The sequence below is a fragment of the Pseudopipra pipra genome, chromosome 3, assembly GCF_036250125.1.
Source record: "Pseudopipra pipra isolate bDixPip1 chromosome 3, bDixPip1.hap1, whole genome shotgun sequence".
NCBI lineage: Eukaryota > Metazoa > Chordata > Aves > Passeriformes > Pipridae > Pseudopipra > Pseudopipra pipra.
In genome coordinates this window covers 102,946,647-102,968,014 of record NC_087551.1, presented here as the reverse complement: position 1 = coordinate 102,968,014, position 21,368 = coordinate 102,946,647, and the positions used below count along the sequence as shown (strand labels likewise).

General features: G+C 40.6%; 1 protein-coding gene across 2 annotated transcripts in view; it reads right to left on the bottom strand.

Moving 5' to 3' along the window:
• Positions 1 to 9,691: 9,691 nt before the first annotated feature.
• TRIB2 (tribbles pseudokinase 2) overlaps positions 9,692 to 21,368 on the bottom strand; it is a 21,422-nt gene continuing 9,745 nt past the window's right edge. For both annotated transcript variants that reach the window (XM_064650550.1, XM_064650549.1), the window contains exon 4: positions 9,692 to 12,042. In XM_064650550.1, coding sequence (XP_064506620.1) covers positions 11,574 to 12,042 — 469 coding nt within the window. In that variant the 3' untranslated portion in view covers positions 9,692 to 11,573. The remainder of the gene's footprint in view (positions 12,043 to 21,368) is intronic.

Here is a 21,368-nt window from a genome sequence, read left to right as displayed (position 1 = left end):
ATATTAGGTCAGTTGCAGCTAAAGTTCATAGATAAAATTTGTTCCCTTTGTAAAAAAAAAACCCACAAAGAATTCAATTAGAACAGAGGAGATGCCTTGTCTGAAGAATAGGAAGCTGCTGATCTCATAAGACATATTATACTTGATCCTAAAACTATTCATTCTAATATATTAGTTTAACTTCAGTAGTCATAAGGACCTCCAGTCCTAGATATATCCAGACTTTATTATTCTGCTAAATAGAAACATAGAGAAAAAAAAATTGTCCTTGTCCCAAAGATCTTGCAATCCTAGTTCACATTTTAACAGGATTAGCATATGAAGAGGTATATTCTAATTATCTTTAAATGCACACTTCCAAGTATATAAAAATACCTGACCTTGCTCAAGGCCCATGGAAACCAATGGGAATGTAAAGTATTACATTTATTTTCCTAGCCTTTGTGTGAGGCTAGAAGCAGGATACAGCTCTTTTGATTTTTGATGGCTATGATGTTGCCTTCTATATTTGAGCTATATGTTTCGGCTCATGTTTTAAAAAACAAAAACATTCTCAAGTAATGGGTGTAGGGCACCACTCATCTGATGAAATATCAGTGTCTGCTTTGGGATGAGATTAATCACTCTCTAGGCTCCACAGGCTGGGTTGATTGGGTCTCCTTGAACTGTCAGAAACTGACACATCCTTCCTGCAGAAATCTAAAGCTCAGGGTGCTGGTACTTACCTGAGGGTATTTGAGGAATCCAAGAACTGAACTGTTTGGTTCCCCTGTTATTTTTCTATATATGCACAAGGCAACACAAATTCTCAATAATAGAACTTGTATATTTGCATGGGCAAGGATTTCCTGAAAAGGTGAAAGACAGGGTGCTGCCACCTCCCATCAGCTCTCTCCCTTTCAAACAGCAGGCACAGCTTGCTGCAAATCTCTAGCCTACAGAAGTGCCAAACCTTTTCCCAGCTCTTCTTGCTGGAGAAATAAGATGCGATGCTCTGAAGCAACTGAGGAATACATCCTTTTTCCTGTCTCAGCTTCTCACTCAGCTTGGTGCAGAGATATGCGAGAAGCAGGAATGGTTACGTCCCCACCCCCTCCCTCATTTAGGACTGTTCATTTATGTATGTGCACGCACAGCCTTGTGCACACACGCAGGCACAAAAACTCATCCATCTCTATTCTACGTGAGATTCCCGTTTGCAAAAGAAAGACGAAGTTCTAAGCCTTTATTTACTCAGAATACAATTTTGCAAGAGTTGCATGTGTAATTCATCATGTGTGATGGGGTTGCAACATCAGGCATGAACCAGTCAATCTATAGAGAGCTGGCTTGAAGTAATTCATGTACTGCAACACCATTGGCTACAGATTAACAGGCTGCCAGGATTTTGTTGCTATTTTTGTGGGAGGAGAGAGTGAAATATATCATTGCTCGGCCATTATGTGCATCAAGGCCAAATCTTACAGATGAAGCCTTTGTTATTCTGCTGGTAACTATTAGCTATGCCAGAGTAACACAGAGATGGGCATACACCAAACACCTGAGCTGCATTGATACTATACAGATTTTTTTCATGCATCTTTTTAAACCTACCATTACAGTGCTTTTCATTGTTTATAAACACGCATTTCCACAACCACAGTGAAAGAAAAAAAGACCATCCCAAACCCCACACACTATTGAGATGAGTATGTGATGGCTTGAGCTAGAAACTGAGCTCTGGTCATCAGCTGGAAGCCAGACATCATTTGTTTTGTCCGCATATTTAAATCCCAGGAAGCAGACACATTTCAAGCTACCATCATGACACTGTTTTCATCTTTGCTTTGTAGATTAAAAAAATTAGTGTCAGATCCTCAGCAAAACTGTAACACCAAATAAGTATTATGTAAGGGCAGTACATAAATAGGTTATAGAAGGGCAGAATAACATCATAAAGGGAAAGTATTTGTGACTCATTTTTTCTAATTCTTTTAGGAGTTTTCCTAATGTGCAGTGCACAATTGAAATAAATGGAAACTTTAAGAAATATTCTACATAAGGCAGAGTCCAAAAATGCAGAAGGTTATGCAAGGCTAACTGTAAAAATAAGCAGATGAGTCCTCTAAAATAATATTGCAACATTTTTTGGCTTCCATTTATTGGTTGCCATAGGATTTTTAGCCAGTGAGCAACTGTTAAACACAAGGCTGCCTCATACCATAGTTTGGCTTCTAAGAGAAGAAAAACATTAACACTGTTTAATGAACACACTTGTCTGGATAAGTACTAGCAAATGCTAGGAACTCATTTTCCTACTGCCTAAAACCAGAGAGATTTGCAAGTGTTGTATTTATGATGCTCTGCCCAATTTGAATCTTCCTCTCTGACAACACACAAAACTCTCTCACACATAAAAAGCAACTTGTTTTTGAGGGAAGTTGTGGTGGAGGGAGGAAGTCCAGGAGCAAACAGGTTAAAGTGCCATGTACACAACAGAAAGGATCATAAGGCACTTTTAATGAGCTATTTTGAGTTACACCAGCTGCTTCTGGAGCCAGAGAGAACATCCACTGGTGGACACTAAAGTGAAGAAATAGAAAATGCTTTTCTAGAGCATTTAATTTCTCTACTGAACAGGTGGTTAAGTGTAGTCCATGTAGCACATCCTACATGGAGGGTTAACAGGAGGAAAATAAAACAGTGACATGCTATAAAAAGTAAATAAATGCATTTGCTCTCAATCTTTTATTCAGTCTCCCTTATATCTTGATGTATCAACATTCATCATTACTACTTTTTATGATGTTGATTTATGCTGTCTCTGCAGTTAGGTTTATTTTCTGTGTTTTGTCCAGTGATTGCCAGATGTAAAAGGCTTAAAGCAGCCCACGTGTGCCCGTGGCTGAGTTCTTACTCACATGTTACATAAGGGTCAGGCTCCTTTGGCCTGAAACCCTTCTGGGCCAACATTTGCAAGCTTGTTTCACAAGTGACCATTTCTGAAGAGGGAAGGAAAGCATTTTCCCACATAAATTAGACATGTATTTACATTTTTTAAAACAGCGAAGTGCTGACACCTAGGAAACTCTCAAGCTAATGACAGAATAGTGTTCTGAGCCTCAGGTTTACAAAAGCTAAAGTCTTCTGGACCACCCTACATAGAAGTCCATAAAATGTGTCCACCCACTGCCATCTGAGATGCTTAGGGGCACCCCACCACATCTCCATCTGTCTCTTCACAAGAGGTCATTCTTCCACAGCTTCTGTGTCACATCTGAAAGTCCTGTGTAGATGTCGTGGGTACCTGGTCTATCTCAAAAGGAACAAGACATTTTTGTGTATGCAAATGAATCAAGGCTCTGGCAAGCAGGGAGAATTAATCCCATTTAACTTTAGACATCTACGTCTAAGCTAGTCATGCTGAGCTCCTTTTATAGTCAGCAGAGAGAAATATAGTTGTCAACATTTAGCTGAACAAATCCTGCCCTCAAATTCCACTTGTGTAAGCCATTACTCCCAGCTTCAATAGCATTAGGTGGTCCAAATCTTGTCTTTGTCCTCCCTGTTACATATAAAGCTGGCAGTGGGTTTCTCTGTCCCTCTGCAAGGAACTTGATTTAAGAGTTGAGGCAGAACAAAGCTTGGGCTTGACTGTATGACTCCAGAAGTGCAGCCAATCTCCCCTGCTGTGCTCTGACAGGGTAACCTTTTCTTGTGAAAACAATCTTGGAACAAGCTTTGAAATTGCCCTAAATATCACAGTCTTTGGTCTACTTCAGCAGCAAGTGCACTGTGATTCCCCCCCAGACAATGAAGCCTACAAGCCTACCTACTAACCTCCTGAAAGGTGGTCTTTCCCAGGTCTCTGGGGATTGTATCTGTTATCAATTCAGCTGACTGGAACTCACAGTAAATTGACAGTGTCAAGAAGTTGCAAAGAAGTATTGAAAGATGTGGTTTCCACTTCTCTGAACAATTGGCATCCAACAGCTACAACGTCGGAAACATTACTTATGGATAGGAGCAGCAACATTTAGAGTCTCTTAATGCCATCTACAATTAGACAGAAGATGAGAGGCCTTCTACCCTTTAGAAGAGTCTGGTGTTTCTGAGATGGATAACCTTTGGAAATAACACACACATTTCCCCCTTACTTCTACGGTGTGCTCACCATAGTGGCCTCCAAATGCACTCTGAGTGACCTGACAGCACAAACCCCATGGTAGCAAGTGTCACTTATAATTGCAGTTATTCTAAATAAAAGCAGAGTGTATTGGAAGGATGGAAAAAGAAGATAAAACTGTTTAAACACAGTGATGGAAGGATTTTCATCTTTGTTCTGTAATTTAGGAAAACAGATTACCAAAAGTTTATGATCGCTTGCATAAAATACTCCTATCTGCTATATTTGTTATCTTCAACACTTATTTACGGGCAAGACTATCCAAAACCTAAAAACTTAATTTCTCTAAAAATTACCAACTACAGAAAACGGCGATGACATTGTTGAAGGAGAACTGTGGAAGAAGGAGAAGATCTTATTAAATTACGGCATTTTGCAAAATCAGTAGTACAATCCCAGCATACTTGATGGAAAAAAATGAGGTACAGCCTAACCCTTGCTCAACTAGCAAATAAGTAGAACTCAAAATATCACTTGGCCCTGGACAGGTTGGCATGCATATTATTGTGGAATAGCTCAGTAATGTTTCTCCTACAGAAGGGGCAAAGGGCTTTATCTTCTTTACACTTACCTATGCATAAAGACTACTCATAAAAGTTAAAAAAAAAGAGGAATGGCATAATCACTCTGCATCTCCTGTGCTCTGAGGACATAAATGCAACCTTGATCATGTCCTGGCTTTCTACACACAGCTAAATTTATCCAGGAAAAAATTCATCCTTCAGTAAAATGTGGGTTTATACTCATGGCCTGATCAATCAGCAGGGATGAAATCAGGCAATGTTGACTACTCCAGTTTTATCAGCTGCAGACAATAGCAAAATGTCAGTGGATTTCTCTGAATCATGCATTTCATGTTGCTGATGTTCCTTTTTTAAATTAAAGACAGCACATTGAGAACTTTCTGACAAATCTCACTGCTGTCCTGAGGTTACATGAGATCACTGGTTATTCATGTTAGCAGCTCCTCAGACAGGGTAAAGACTCGATATTCTACACAGAACCAAGAAAATGGATTTGTCAACATCTCTCATCATGTTGAATATAAAAAAAAAAGGAAAAATGAAGATGCTTTTTCTTTCTCTGTCACATATTCTCTGTTGCAATCACGCTATTGCTCTTCCAAGATATGTTCCTTTGACTGAATTAGAGTTTTTAAAAAGTAACAACTGGTAAAATATGCATGTACTTACTCATCTTGAGCAGCTTGATTTGATTGGCCTTGATTTGAGCTACCAAGGAGAGTAGGCACGTTATGCAATTTCTGAAGCAACGTTTATTCTAATAAAAAGTTTGCATGTAATAAAATTCTTTTACCCTAACGCATTTGGAGCCCTGTCAGAAATTCGGTACCCAGAAGAGCTGCAATTTTTACCCACAGACACACTTCATCTTACAGCAGCTCTAAAGGCATGGATCAGGCACATTTCTTACTAATGTGAAAACTAAAATGCTTGATTAGCAATTACAAACACTTAGAAATTACCAATAATCTGCAGTTGTGGTGATTACACATAGAAGAAAGTAGAATTAAACAAAATATGAAGTCATAAAATGCCCATTGGTGACCAGTAAGCATGCACTCCCCTCTTCTAACAGGCTGATACTGAGCTCTCAAAATTAAACCACGACTGCATAGAATTGAATGTTTTTTTCAACCCATGATATTCTGACTAAAATGCATTTTATCCTTATTTCCAGTGACTGAGGCCAAATTTTAATAATAAATTGTTATGAGAGAAATAATGAACTAAGTTGGAAGGAAGAAAGAAAGAGTCAGGTCTCAGCATGAGCAGACACTTGTCCACCTCTGCCCCACACTTTGAAGAACTTGATTTGACCCATAGAGCACACTATTCCTAGGTGTCCTCTTACTGCAGGTATTTGCAGTTACAGGCTGAAGTTTCTGTCCTTAAGGGCACATTTGGTCACAACTGAAGGATGATACTTGCTTTCTGTTACTGCCCTCCACACCTCCAACACAGTCCTGCAGACGGGGGAAGCAGAGGCAGCGTAACTTGGGCTCCTACGGCAGCAGCTGGTGCTGCCTGCATGTTCTGGGCAGCAGGCAGGGGCAGAAGGTCGGGCAGCAGCCTCTCATCCTGCTGCTCACTGGCCGGCAGCAATTCTGCATTTTTCGCTGACCAATGACCCACAATTAGGTGAGCAGGCAGGAGTGTCTATACTGTGCTTCACAGCCTCCCTTCTTACTTTGTAGGCTAAAAGTTCAGACCTGGGCTCCCCTCCCCAACACCCACCTCAAACAAACTGTGTACTCAACACTGATGCCTGGAGATTTAGATGGGAAAAAGTTGAGCCCAATGGTAGCACCACAGATTTTTACAGGAGCCTTATCGAGCACAATGTGTTTCAATCTTTCCAGGACTGAACTCCGATGTCAGAGGGCGAGTGGAAAGCATGGACAAACAGACTTTCCTTCTCTGTGTGCTGCTTTCACAGTGCCCGTTTTGCCAACCTAATCAGACGGAGATAAACACCTTGCAATATACTGTACAACTGACGTCAGCTTTTTGTGTGCTTGGAATGACGTCTGCACCAGCTTTGCAATGCTTTAATCTCTTGAGCAGAAATAAGCACAGCAGCAACTAACCTATTACTTTCCACAAGCTGCCACGCCAAGATTATTTCCTTTTTCCCCTGCTGGCTACAGATGCTGGGTGAAAGAGGCAGGAGAGCCAGAACAAAGAAATCCACTCCTGTACTGAGCCAGTTTCTGTGAGGAGTCTAAATGAATTTAAATTGAGTAATAAAAAGAATAAATTACACCTCTCAGCAGAGAAGTCAGGCCTGTTTAGGCCCTTAAGAAATGGATTCTACTCATTTACATCAGAGCAAATAATATCAAATTCATTTCTCAGAATTTACACTACGATCACTGTAAATGTGTTTTCTCTCACATTTGTATATATTCACTGATATACTTAAAGCTTTCCAAGTCAAATACGGTCTAGAGTTTCACACTTTTACAGAGGCCTCTAGCGAGGCATCTCCAGAGAATCAAAATTTCAAGCTAATACTATAAATTTGCTTAGTTCAGAAGTCAAAAAAGCCAAAATGGAGGCACAGAAACTGGTACTGAGAATGTAACTATCAAGAACATTGGGAAAAGCAAATGTCAGTCACAGAACTAGCCTGATTTAAGTTTGGTTTTGGGTTTTTGGTTCTTTTTAAGAAATTTTCTTGAGCTGTTTTTCCTGGTCCAGGGGAATTACACCGTATTACAGGTCATTTATACTCTGTTTTACTTACACTTTGATTTCAATTTGTCTCATCATGTTACCAATTTTCAACATTTGCTTCTACTGAAAGAACAGGACAGTTACAAGCTAGTTAAGTTGCTAGCTAGACTGTCACTTATTAACTTATTAAGTTTTTCATAGAAACCTTAGCCAAAACTTTAAGAATAAAGAACTGAACATTACTAATTCTTTTGGTATTCATTATGCTATTAGTCACAGAGCTCACTCATACATTTCCAAATTTCAACACAATCATTTCAGGATGAAGAGTATTATTTTTTTCCCCTTCTTAATAATTTTTCCTTGGCATCACATTTCATATCCTTCCTCTCTGACTACCAGGAAGGTGCAGTTTGGGGGTTTTAGGGGCTTGAGTTGGGCTTTTGTCTTTTTCTTTTCAGAAACGCAAGTTTACCAGGGTTATTTCATCTACAAGATAATGCATTTTAACTGATTTGTTTACCTCCATAACACATGCACACCTCAGTGAGGCTAAGGGATCAGGTTATATGACATCATGGTGCCAAAGGAATAATTGTCACTTGTTTGGGCAGTCCTGAAGAAAAGCCTGTAGCTTGAAATCACACACAATGCTAAAATGACAAAAATATATAGGAATAGAATATAGTTGTAGTTAAAAAAAACAATTTTTTTTTTTTTATTTTCATTTAGGAGGGGTACAGAGGGGGTGGAGGGCCTCTGCTCCCTAAGTCTGCCATTGGGTCATATTCTGTGAAATGGTTTTGTTTGTAGACATGACTTTTCACCCTGCATAGTTGTGAAATGACCATCCTTTTCCCCAGGTCCAAGAGGCAACTAAGACTATCTGACAGTCCGCTCAGAAAAATCCTGCATCCCACTGCAATTGCTACCCAAATCAAGGGTTGAGCAGCACTAAGAAAGCTGTCTTGAGGTACTTCTGTAGCAAGCAGTGCTATATCTGTACTAGACTAGCAGTGCCTGTAAAATAAAACGAAGAGCCAGAAATCAGCTGTTTGAATCACAAATCTCCCTCTTGGGTTTCACTTTAGGGACGAGGAAGCTCCAAAAACAAGACATCCCTTCAGCATTTTATAAAGCTGACTTCAGCTGCCAAAGGATTCCTCTGCAGCAATACCGAGAAAGCTTTAGCCTCAAGTAAAAAATTCACTGCAAACGAGCAATCATTAGTCAGCTGCATTTTTCATATAATTACTGGCAGTGAAAAATCAAGCATGCAGGTTGCTGGAAAATAAGGTCTAACTACTTCCACCCAAACAGAACAGAAGCTGTTCACATAAGTTTTAGTGGGGGAGAGGGAAATCCTCAGCACTCCCCTTCTCTCTATGACTGATTACAATCTGCTTTTTTCTTTAAAGCACATTTATTGTGGGAGTTTGATATGAAAGAATTTCAAGTAATTTAAACCTTGGCTGCAGGCATACAGATCATTTAAAAACTGATCTTCAAGTGTTTCTACATGTTAATAACATTTCTGTTGGTGCTATAATCAACCTACCAACTCAATTATCAATACATTGAATCACCTAGGATGAAATCACATAGCACAAAGTTAGCCAGACTGACAGTAAACGCTGTGTTAGCAGTTTTGGTGCAATACTCTTGCAGGGGGGAGGTTTAGGGCTCTAGGGTTTCTTTAGGGGTAATTGTCAGCCACCCTTAGATTTTTCAAACTATAAAAGTGCTGAAAACAGCCTGCACAGTGGTTCAAATCAAAGCACAGTTCAAATTGTCTTTTCTTAATGGATCAGAATTCATCTGTCCTGCCTCATATTCACAAAGCATGTTATTACCCCGCATGCACTTACAGATGATGTCACTATCTGCATCTTTTAACTGTTATTGAAGATGAGTGATGAAAACACAATCTGGCCTTAAATTTAAGACAGAAAATCAGGAGGTGCTAATTCAGATCCATCCTTTCTGGAATTGAGGTGCAAATGCAAGATGTACATACCTCTGGGATTTTGAAAAGTGCAAGTGCCAGCTTGCTCCATTTTGGTATCTGTTCGCTGGCCAAAGAGCCTCCCACCACCAAAGTTCTCATCACATTTCAATACCCTTCTTGAAAAGGTAACTGAGCTTGGGACAAGCCAAAATAAAATAAAATAAAGGCCAGTTTTATTCATAGCAAATGGTAAAATTTTTGATGAAAAGGTTTACAGTGTTACCTTGTAAATCTAAGTGCTAAGCTTGCTCAGATCACATGACTGGCAAGAACTTGTTATCAACCATCTGAGTGTAAGAACATCGTTCACCACTGATGTTTAGTTAAATATGCACAATTTTATTTATTGAAGAGATTAGGACAAAAACATTAAACCAAATACATGACAAAGCACCAGAGGCAGTAAAACCCCACCATGCACATCACCAATCTTTCCTCCTATAAGGTACTTACAAAGTAAAAAAAAGTCCTTCTTGACACAGCACCATCTTCAGAGTGTAAAAACATTACTCCTTTATATTCTTAGTTACCAAAATAGAACCAAGGCAGGTCAGCTGCAGCTAGCTTTGTCTCTTGATAAAGAACTGTGAAACATCCTCTTGAGAGTGGGACCATAACTTTCCTGCAAGGCAGGCAAATAGCATCCATACGTCAAATGCCAAGTAGCTGTACGCACATGCCACATACTATAATTAAGCACAAATTCAAGTAACATTTACATACTACAGAGTCCACATGTACCTACCCAAAAAACATGACCACTTCACAAAACGTATACAGGCAGTAATATCAGAACAACTGAGGTACTGGAAACACAAATATTTATGCCAAGAGATTTCAGTATCATACAGCAATATAAAAGCAGTAATAAAAACATTTGCCAGTCTAAATCAAATAAAGCTATCTAGAAAAAAAAAAAAAAAGAAGCTAAATAAAAAGTTATTTAGGGACAGAAATACCTGAACAGAAAAGAAGTGTGTTAACTACAGCATGTAACATGTCATCCCAAGTCAACCCGTAATTGAAGTACTGGCTTAATACATCACTACTGTGACATTTTCTTCAATAAATAGAATAAGTCTTGACAATACAAAAGGTGCATATTACTGTGTATGTTTCAAGAGGAATATCTGTAATATAAATGTTCAGCTTATTAATACCCTCTTATTTCTTAGTCTGGACATAAACAAAAATCAAAACCAAACAATTCTTTTCCCAAGTTCAAAGGAATTCAAAGAAAAAACCCACAATACTCTTCTTCAATAATAAAGAGCCCTCTATTTACATGTGGGCCAGTCAGGAAACAAGAGATTGGTTCTCAAAGACACGGTTAAGGGCTTTCTGCCCTCTCTAGTCATACACGTGCAGCATGGCAGATATGGAAGCCAGTATCTCATATCTTTAAAAAAAAAAATTATACAGTTTTCTTCTCCCCCCCCCCCATTATAGCAGTAATGCATCTGGAAGTTCGAGTTATAATAGCTTCCTGCAACAAACCATTTGACACAAAACAGAACAGCCTGTTAAATGACAGTAACTTCCCCTTAAGGGAACAAAGCATTAAAATGTCATTTCCTGACAAGAATATTAAGTAGTTTATTTAGAAGAAATGAGTTGAAAATAGCTATCAAGAGACATGAACTGAAATTTTGTTTGTTTTTAGCACCCACTTTTCATGTCCGTCTTTGTGCACCTAATTTTTTTCTTATATTAATCCCATTAATTATTAGACATCTGATTAAAAAAAATGTTAGCCAATTGTACTTTCCCTGAATAATGGCTGAAGTTAAATATCTAACAGTGCGATGCCAAGATGTGAGCTGAGGCAAAAAAGTTTCTATTTGTCATGAGTTACCACTGTTTTTAATGGAACAGAAACAGGAGTGATACAGCTGCACCAAAATTGGCATGTGCAGTCTCCTTGGCTCCAAAAAGGTGAGAAGCTACAATTGCTCCATGCTGCCTTTTCTCCTCCAAATCAATCTAACCTGATAGCAAGCTCCCCCCGCCCCCCCAATCTGTCCCCATGCTACATTTGTTATATTAGCTCCTTGTGGAGGTTCCTTCTCAACCCAAGGACCTCTGAGTGTCTTTTGCTACCAAGCTAGGCTGATGCAGGATGTGATTTAACGCGGTCAGGAAGGGCTCCTTCATGTGTCCATCTCCAGGTTGTGTACCTTCTGAACACCAGTCTTTGTGCTCAGTTAAAGAATGGGTCCAAGTCTTCTTCCATGTTGACATCAGGCACCAGTTGATCTGATACTTCCTTAGCACCATATCCTGAATTTGATACATTAAAATCTGTAGAAAACCATGGATGGTCCAGAATTTCCTGTGAAGTCAGCCTTTCTGATGGCTCCCGACGCAGTATGCTACGTATGAGGCATTTTGCCTTGGGGGATAGAGTTTCTGGAATGTTAAACTGCCCACGACGGATCTTGCTGAAGAGGGAACTAGGCTCAATGTCATGGAAAGGATAGCGTCCAACTAGCATGGTATAAAGCATGACACCTAGACTCCATACGTCCGCTGCTTTGCCAGAGTAGCTGCCATTTGTGTTCAAGATCTCTGGACTCACATAGGCTGGGCATCCATGCTTATCAGAAAGAGAGTCATCATTTCCTCTTAAAATATAAGCATCTTCTAGGCTTTCCAATTTCACTCTAGTCCTGCGGGCAAAAAGAAAACCAAACCATCAAGGTAAGCAAACACCAAACACAAATTCCTGGCTGTTGCAATTACATGGTTACAATAGTCATACTCTACAAAATTCAACAACCACAGAAGTGAATCAGTTTAAAATCCCACTCGCAGCAGTTGTTACAAATAATTGATACCATCTCTTCCATACTGGTTAGAGATATTAGAGACATATAGGTAATACTGCCACACATACAGGTACAATATTTCAAATACATTTATGTCCAGTAAACTCATTAACAACGTCTTAAGAAGATGAAAGGAACTGCTGTATTCATGCCTTTGGTTAATTTTAAATAGATGTGATTTCCAAAAGGAGATAGAAACCTTAAGACTTCTTCTATGTTGGCTGCACTCTAATGCACCCATGCAGGAGTCATGCCCAAATACAAAACCAGCCCTAACTACACAGGATTATTTTGATACCTTCATGCTGGCAAACTGCTCCTTGCACCTGTAATTCCACAAGGTTTAACAGGAATAAAATGGTCACTCTGACCCTAAATGATACCTCTAACCAATCAACATTTTTCTTTATCTCAGCATTAAGGAAGAGCAATTTTAACAGATTACAGTCTCCCCAAAGAGACCTCTGGGCAAAGGGAGATCAGGTGAGCTGAACGCTGCCAAAACTAACAACAACCTTATCTATCCAGCCAAATCAGAAGAGCTCCTCATGTTGGAATGAACAGAGAAGCTAGCAGAGGACTTGCAAGGAGATGACAGGCATGCCTTATCTAGACTTCAAACTGCTGCCTGCAAAGCACTGTGAACTTGTCATTGTTCTGCAGTAATTATCTCTGCAAGACAATTTTCTTCCCTTATGGATATCTCACAGCAGCAGAAAAAGTGATGCAGAGCTGCTTGTCATAGCACTAGATGAATATAACCTTTCTTTCCTTTCAATTCTCACTGCTGGGGTCTCCATCTATACTTAAAAATCTGTCCCCGTTGGAGGCATCCAAAGGATTAACAATTACCCTTTAGACTATTTGCTAGCAGTGGATGGTTTTGAGAACAGAATCACTACAACACAATAGGGCTTGTCCAGTGCCTCTGGATGGCAGAGTGACCTAAGAGCAGTGCAGGCTTTCTTTTCAATAACTTGGAATTGCAACTCAACTTTGGGTATTACTGTCCTCATCCCTAAACCCCACTGGTCTGTTACAATCAGCCTTAGCCCTGTGTCATGGCCATGTTTCCGTACCACAGACATTCACAGGCAAGGACTGAACTTCATTCCAGAAAGCACAACTCGTGTCTCTTGACTAAAGCACATCATTTAACTGGCACTAAAACAAACAAGGAGAGCCCTGTTTCTTAAATGTTCACTGAAGACAAGATTGCTTAGACTTGAGCTCCAAAAGACATCTCGGTCAGCTCTGCCTTAGAGCTTTGCCCTGTTCCAGGGCAGCTCAGCCCTATCTTCTTTGAACCAACAGAAAAGCATTTTACTTCATGGAGTACTCCAGAGGCAACTGTGCCATAAACTCTCATAATGACACTTGGACCTTTTCAACAGCTAGAGACGTTTACTAGCAGAGGTGAAAGCCCCTCTGGCAACATGCCCCAAATGAGGAGTCATTAATACAAAATTCAGAATACCTGGCTCCCAAGCACAGTGTGTCAGGGCAGTGTTTGCTCCTCCAGTTCGATGCTGATGGGCTTTGCTCAACACACCTGCTTCCTCATTAATTACCTACTGCCAGTCTAACAGCACTTCTGGCCGTGGACAATCCCCTCATTAGCACTCAAACAATACTTTACAGGAGCAATGCCTCACACAGGAAGCTGGCTGCAAGGAGAATCTTAACTACAATTACCAAGACCACAGCAATTTCCCTCTGTACAGAGCTCAGAGGGTCCACAACAGGAGACTGACTAGAGAAGAGTCCTTTCAGGATGCTCAGCTTCGACATGTTCCTGCACCTGCACAACATAGGGAGAGCAGCAAGGAGAAACGCCCAAAGGAAAAAAACATGCCAAGGAGGGCAGAGAACAGAGAGGAGGAAATGAAAGGGAAGACAGGGACATGAGCTGTGGTTCCACTTGCATTGCCCACCTCAGTTTTTCCATAGAAAAGCATGTGTAGCAATAAAACAGTGAGGCCAGCTACTCAAACATGCATTAAGTCACTGAACTGCCAGACAGGAAAGCATCAACTCACTCCTGCTAACTAACAGAAGCAGAACACACACAGGGAGCAGGGCAGAGCATGCTATTTATAAACAACTTCCAAGAGGGAGTTCACCCCCCCACACACTTGCTCCTCTGCCATCCCCATGTCAACAGCGCAGAGAAATGCTGTTTACTTTCCTATCCTGTTTTACATTTCTGGGAGTTGCCAAAGAATTTAGAAAAACAGTTCAATGAGAAGCTTTTATATTACATAAAATTATTGGAATTCCCTAATCTCTCATTTTTTACAATGGACATGGTACAGAACCAGAGAGCAGATTGTAAGGTGTGTCAAAAAATTAATCTTTTCTCCGAGAGGAGAAATAATTTCTTGATAATAAAAAAGAAGCAGCACACAAAAGCCATAGCCTCATCTTGCTTTCCTTGCAAGGTGCTGCAGCCTCCACGCATGCTACAGCAGGTTTTGTTTAAGCAAGCAAATGGAACAACAGCTGGCCCTTATCTGCCTGCTCCTCAGTAAGCTGTGGCCAAATGAAAAAAATACTCAAACCAGGTTTTTCATCCTGCCAAGCTGACAGGCTTTGAGGAAACAAAAGGTCTCAAATTAAACAAAAACAAAACCTTCACTCCTCATCCTCAGACCCCAAACCCTCACCCAGAAACACCCTTGTGCATAAGGTGAAAGTGGTGAAATGGTTCCTCTGCAACCAGCGCAAGTACGGCACTGAGCACGCATCTCCCTCACAAACTGCAGGGCCTGCATCTCCTGAGCACATAATGCCAAGTGCACGACATCAGTGTGACTTTCTCCCTTCCCAATTACACCCAGAAGCAACTCGGGTATCCACAGTTTAATTTGTAAGATCCAGTGTCTTTGCATTAGGTTTGCCATCCTTACAGCAAGGAGAGCACAGGAGTACGGGAAATGCCAGCCGGCACCGTGGCTCGCCAGCTTGGCACAGCTGGTAACAGAAAGCACTCCCGAGATGGTTCTGACAAGGGCCGTGGCTCATCTCTGTCAGCACCCCTCACCACCAGCCAGCACTGCAACTCCAGCCCATTTTCCCCTTTTTCACCAGTGACAGACAACTTCACCCACTTCAGCCTCGCACGAGGAACACACTGCACGGTACTACAACTGGGCATCGTGCAGGTGTAAATGGCAAGGCTCACCACCCTCTTAACACTCATTTCACATTTTTTCAGGCAATCAAAAAGGAGCAGCCTGGCTCAGGAGTTGCTATTTCCCACTGTGCAGCACCCATCTCTGTGAGAAACAGCTTCCAGCTCTGGCTGGCCTTCCCTTCCTCCACACTTCAAGTATTACCTAAAAGAGCTGTTTTCTACAAGCCAGAGAGCTTTTTTTTTTTTTTTAAAGAACAGAGGAGGAAGCAGGGGGAGTGTGGAAGGGAATGGGAAAGAGGAGATTCTGAAGTCTAAATACACAGAAATGTAGAGACATGCTGAATGAGATGCAATCTCTCTCTCCCCCACATGCTCTCCCTCAGAGGAAGCACTGAAATCAAATACCCAGGGAAAAGAATAAAAGCCAACAACAACAAACAGACCCTGAAAACTGCAAGTAGATTCTGAGAATAAGAACCTCCACAGCAAAGGGTGCAGAGTGCATCCAATTGTAGATTAACCAGACAATGCTAAATTTGACATTTGCTAGGCAAGGGACAGACAAAACCAAACATGAAGATGTGAAATCACAATCACCTTTGAAGTGCCTCCCATCACAGCACAGAAAAAGGACAAACAAAAATAATTCTTTTTTAAAGTCACTTCTCTAAAAAACCCTAATTCTCTAAATAATTAACTCATATTAGTCAACTGAATGACCCCTACAAGAAAAAAGGTTTTCCAAAAGCACCAGCATTTGAGTCCGACAAACAGTTGCAACAAAATTAATCCCTTAAATTCAAATGTAAGCTACTGCTACAGCCGGATGAGAATCACTTTGTACACATACTGTAGGGCAACAAAGACTTCTGTCAAGGCTTACGTAATTATAGTACATAATTTCAAGTTTTAATGCAGACCCTGAATAAGCACTTGGAAAAAGAGCATTATGCATCTATCAGATCATAGATAAAACACTGCATTAGTCTAATGCATTAAAAAAAAAATACAACCCTGAATCATGGCTATTTAAAAAGGGGAAGCTATTCTGCCTATGAATGCTTTCCCATTACTGGTGAATGAAACCACAGAAGTGCAATCAGAGGGCAGCAGCAGCACTCGGACGGGAAATGCGTCTTTGTCCCCATAGAAACCGTCAGGGAAACCCATGAAAAACAATACCACTCTGAGTTTCTTATCAATATGCCATTCATTACTTGACTGCATTCAGACTTTGCTCTTCAGTAATGTAACAAAACCTAATCAATTAAACATCTTCCAGAAGATTCTTCTATGTAACCTCCTGAGTTAGCACCATCTCTGGCTTTGTTGTGTGTCCTACACTTTTTTCCGACTGATTCACATTATTCCTCCCTGTAGAGCTTAGGGACTACTGGCAAACTGCTATCCTGCCTTTTGACACTGAAGCCAGGGCTGTAAGAACCCAGCATTCACACCTGGTCTCCAAAAGAAAACACAATTTCCATACCAAAATCAATGGAATTATTCAGAGGGCTCTAAGTTCATAAGACAAGAGAAAAAAAAATAAATCAGAAACATTTAAAGCAGAGATATCAACTGATAGTCTGAGTTTTTCAAAGGAAAATATCTCCATTGTATTGAATAGGCCATCAGTAGTAAAGGAGCCTGTGCCTGAATCAATGAAAGCAGTTGCTTCTAGTCTGTTCCCAAAGCCATCTGTATAAGAAATAACACCTGAACCACAGCTGAGCCACCGTAACCATTTTGGGAACACTAACTTGCAGACCAAGACCCACAATTTTCACACAGCAAGACTCCCCATACGACAGCTGCATTGGGAGGAGACTGAAGGAGCCATCCTACTATGGACACTCTCGGTACACCATCCACTTGTTACTCAGGCTGGATCAAATAAGATGATCCAGATTTACAGATTCTATGCAGATTCCAGAGACCAGGAAACAACTGTCACAGCCACCTGAATTTCCATTTTATTATAATTGCAAGTAAATATAAAATGGCAATTTCTAAAGGTGCCTCACAATATTCCCCCTACCCATAAAAACTGAAGGCATTCAAGTAGTGTTATCTCATATTTCAACATCACTCTGACTGAGGCCAGAATGTCTTTCCCTAGGTAGAGGCACTCATGCCATTGACTGCCCAGTAGACCAGGGATTGCTCCTATGTGGCCAATAATTCACAAGTCATTTAATCAAGGTCAGTTGCTCACACCCCATCATAAAGATGAGAAGAGCATGAACACAATTAGAGTCACAAGGAGAAAAAAAAAAAAAAAAAAGGAAGCTTGACATTGGAAACAGTTATCTTTTGCTACTTGATTTTTTTTTTAGACTAAGGGAATCTCTCCTAAATAATGCAGAAGTAGGCTGCCATCAGGGAACCAGTGAGACAGCAAAGGCAGCTAATGAAACCCCTAGCAGATGATTTGCAGCTTGGTGTGAGGACTTGTTCTGAACTCAAAACTACGCATCTCCTCCAGGGGCAGCAAGGCTCACAGGATCGGCAGGGGGGTGTTATGCCATCAATTTAAATCCTGCTCCTTCCACCAAAAGATCCCTTTCCAATTCATAACAGCACAGAGCATAAGAGTTCACCACACAACATCCTACACAATTTCAGGGAAGAAAAAAACCAAACGCTGCACAAAGGCTGTCAGACAAACAGTCTCTTGCATAATGAAACAGGCTCAAGGATATGTTTCGAAAGACAACAGAGACTTGCAGGCAGCACAGGTTTACAGGATGAACCTTGTTCCTAAGGGAAGATTCCTTCACTGGTACTTCCATAGAATGAGGAAGCCTCTAAAAATTACATCTTCCCCACCCTTCCTCCACAGGGATGCTATCAGCACACTCAGTCCTGCCCGCACCCCCTTCCTGACATGCAGTGCCCAGCAACTTAGAGCTTTTAACTTGTTTTTTTTTTTTTTTTTTCCTTTTGTGTTTTTGTTTTGTTTTTTCCTACAGAATTCCACTTCAAAATACTCTGACGCACCTCCAGGAAGAGCTGGTGCCCCCAAAGACCTCAGCTTTATAACACTCAAATAGGATTGCTGGGAACAGCCTGTCCTGTATGCCACATACTGCATTTCTTTCATGCCATTATTGCCTAAGGAGAAAACATGTTCCCCAGGAAGTAGGTAGGGTAGTGATGCGTGTGTTGGGGTGCAGATTCTCTAATCCAACGGAGATCCTTCCACAGAGGGGCTTGGTTACAATATTCTGAGCAGTCCACTTTTTGATAAGCATCTGGCTCAGGGCAGCTATTTCACCACCTCACTGTTATCTTTTTAGATAGCATTGAAGATCAGAGCTTTAAAAGGCTATGCTGTCAACCATATGCTGTGTTTACCATCTTTTCTAGGTCTTTTCATATGATACATAATGAAGCTCCAAAGGGAGGGAAAGGAGACCACAATTTTATTTTGTTAACATAATCGAATGTTCTGAAAACAGCCCTGCACTTCCTGAGCCTGTGATGGGTGCTCAGCATCTCTAAGACAGAACCATGCCATTATTTCACAATCTTACTGAAAACCTTTTGCTTAGGTGTCTGCAACCATATCTCCAAGCAATTCACATCTACCAAAAACAGGTGCTTAAGATTAAATAAGTCCCAGGTTGGCTCCTGTTTACAATCTCCGCCTTTCCTCTCCTTCCCCAGTCTGAAGTAATCTCCCAGTGCGATAACAGCAGCAGAAGAATTTCCCTCTGACAATCCACTGCAGCCATGCCTAGCTGGGTTTCTGTCTCCCTTCCTCACCCCCAGCACAGACATCCTCAGTCTCCACTCATAAGTCAACATGGAGTACTTTGCACCAAGTCTATGGATGGAGGCTTTCAAATCTTCAAAATGACCAGCTCTTGAACCCGATTTGAGATGTCCTAAAACACATCTACTTCCAGGGACTACAAAGCACCTTTTATTAGAGAGATCAATCCTGTCATGGGCATCTCAGGACAGCATCCAATCATGACAGCCAACACGTAACAGCATTCAGTCTGAACTGAGACAGTGAAGAAGAAAAGACATGAAGAAGAAACTGAACCACATATCAAAGGATAACACAGTCCAGGTGTAAAACCTCCTGCAAACTCTACCATTGGGTAAAACAGCAAAGGTTCTTTCCACTCATTGTCTCACTGAAGGGCCTTGAGCTGACTCAAGGTCCATTTGAGCTCAGTTGTCATCACAGAGCCAGCCAATTTTCCCTTTAATTTACAACCTTAGGTGCAACACTTAATCTCCATGACTATCTATGCCCTCAGGAGGAGAGTTAAGCACTTAACGGGGCTGGTGTGATGTTCAGCATCTGCAGACAGCCTACCTCTTGCATCCCACTGGGAAGGGCACTACACACCCAACAAATCCAAAATGCTCCCGGGAACATAGTGAGAAAACAGAAACTTAGTAACGAAACCACATAAAGGCAAAAGGGGGCATGAACCCTTCAGTGGAAAACAGTTGTGCAACCACCTCATCTTCTAGCCTAAGCTTGACAGCAGAGATTTGCTGCCTGTGAAGAAATTCGCCTTCCTCCCCATATTCTAAGAATAATAATTTCTGGTTTGAAATCTGACCTGTGACTCTCCACCGTTGGAGAAAGTGCACTCTTTGGTCCTGTGGCCCCATTCAGGGTAGTGCTTAAATGATAACACAGATGAAGACTGTTTTTATTTCTAAATCTTCTGGTACTTAAAGAGCACTATTTTGTTTGATTTTCTTCTACTTTAGGACTCTCTTTCTAGGACTTAGACAAAGTGTTAGCTTACCTGTCCTCTATGGAATTGTGAGGAAAACAGCAAGTTCTAACACCACAGTGAAAAAGCTGCTGATCACATTACAACTTGACAAATGCTGGGGAGGAAACTTACTATTAACTATAAGAAAATGAAAGGTCTTTGTGGAAAAAGGTTGATATATGCATTTGTATTTTTTGTGGGATCAGGTTTGTATCATGAGGATTGCAAACAACATAACTAGGCCACCTTAAAGCATCATCCACTCAAAGCTGAGAAATTCGAGAGGAAAAAAGAAAAAATATTCTAGGAGAACCAAGTAAATATATTATGCTAACACAGGTTTCCTAAATTAGTGTACTGTACTGGCTGCATTCCCCTGGCACAGAGCAAAAAGTGTCAAATTGTATTTATTTTTATTGAATCCCACCTGCCTCATATTTACTCAAAGAATACAGGAAAATTACAATATCTAAATACCAAAATTATTTTAATTTTCCCTTCAACAAGTATGATGAATGTACAAGGTCTTTAAGCTTCAAATATTACGACAGCTAATATTTTAATATAATTAAAGGCTTAAAAACGCACTAAAGAAATTAATAATTCCCTGACAGCAGAAATGTTCTTGTATTAAGCAAACCACTGAAACAACCAACACTGAAATGCTTCATTTAATTCTGAGATCTTTGAGGTGGCTTTTTCTCAAAGCATCTGCTATGTTTCAAACTGATGAGCTGCTTTATTAGCTATATACTGTGTATAGTGTTATTTTTAGCATAACCCAAAAAAACCTGCCCATTCTGCAACATCATTATGGGACACCAGCCAGGAGAAGGGTATAGTTGCTTTGCCCAAGGGCCTACTATGACGATAGGCTGTACAGGGAAAACAGCAAATACCATGCCATGAACACAGAAAAAAATAATCCAAAGCAAGAGCCTCATAACATCAACACTGACCTGGCTTAATATTCAGGACAAAAAATAATTAACGTGACTGGAAGCAGAAAACACACAAGACCACATGTTTTATCATAGCTCATCTCCACTGTTTTGGATTCCAGTTTTATTTTGAAGTCTAAGGACACAATTTTTGAAGTATTCAAGTAGCTTAGAGGTACTTTGGAAAGTCTGTTGAGACTCAGCATGGCAAGTCAGTGCTGTTTTCCATACTTTCAGTGTTCTGGAAGTCACTACGCTCATTTAATGGATGTGCTGCTGCTTCGTAACCCAGTCTTACAAAACATTTCCAGCCATGCTGTAATGTCTTAGAATTTCTGCTTC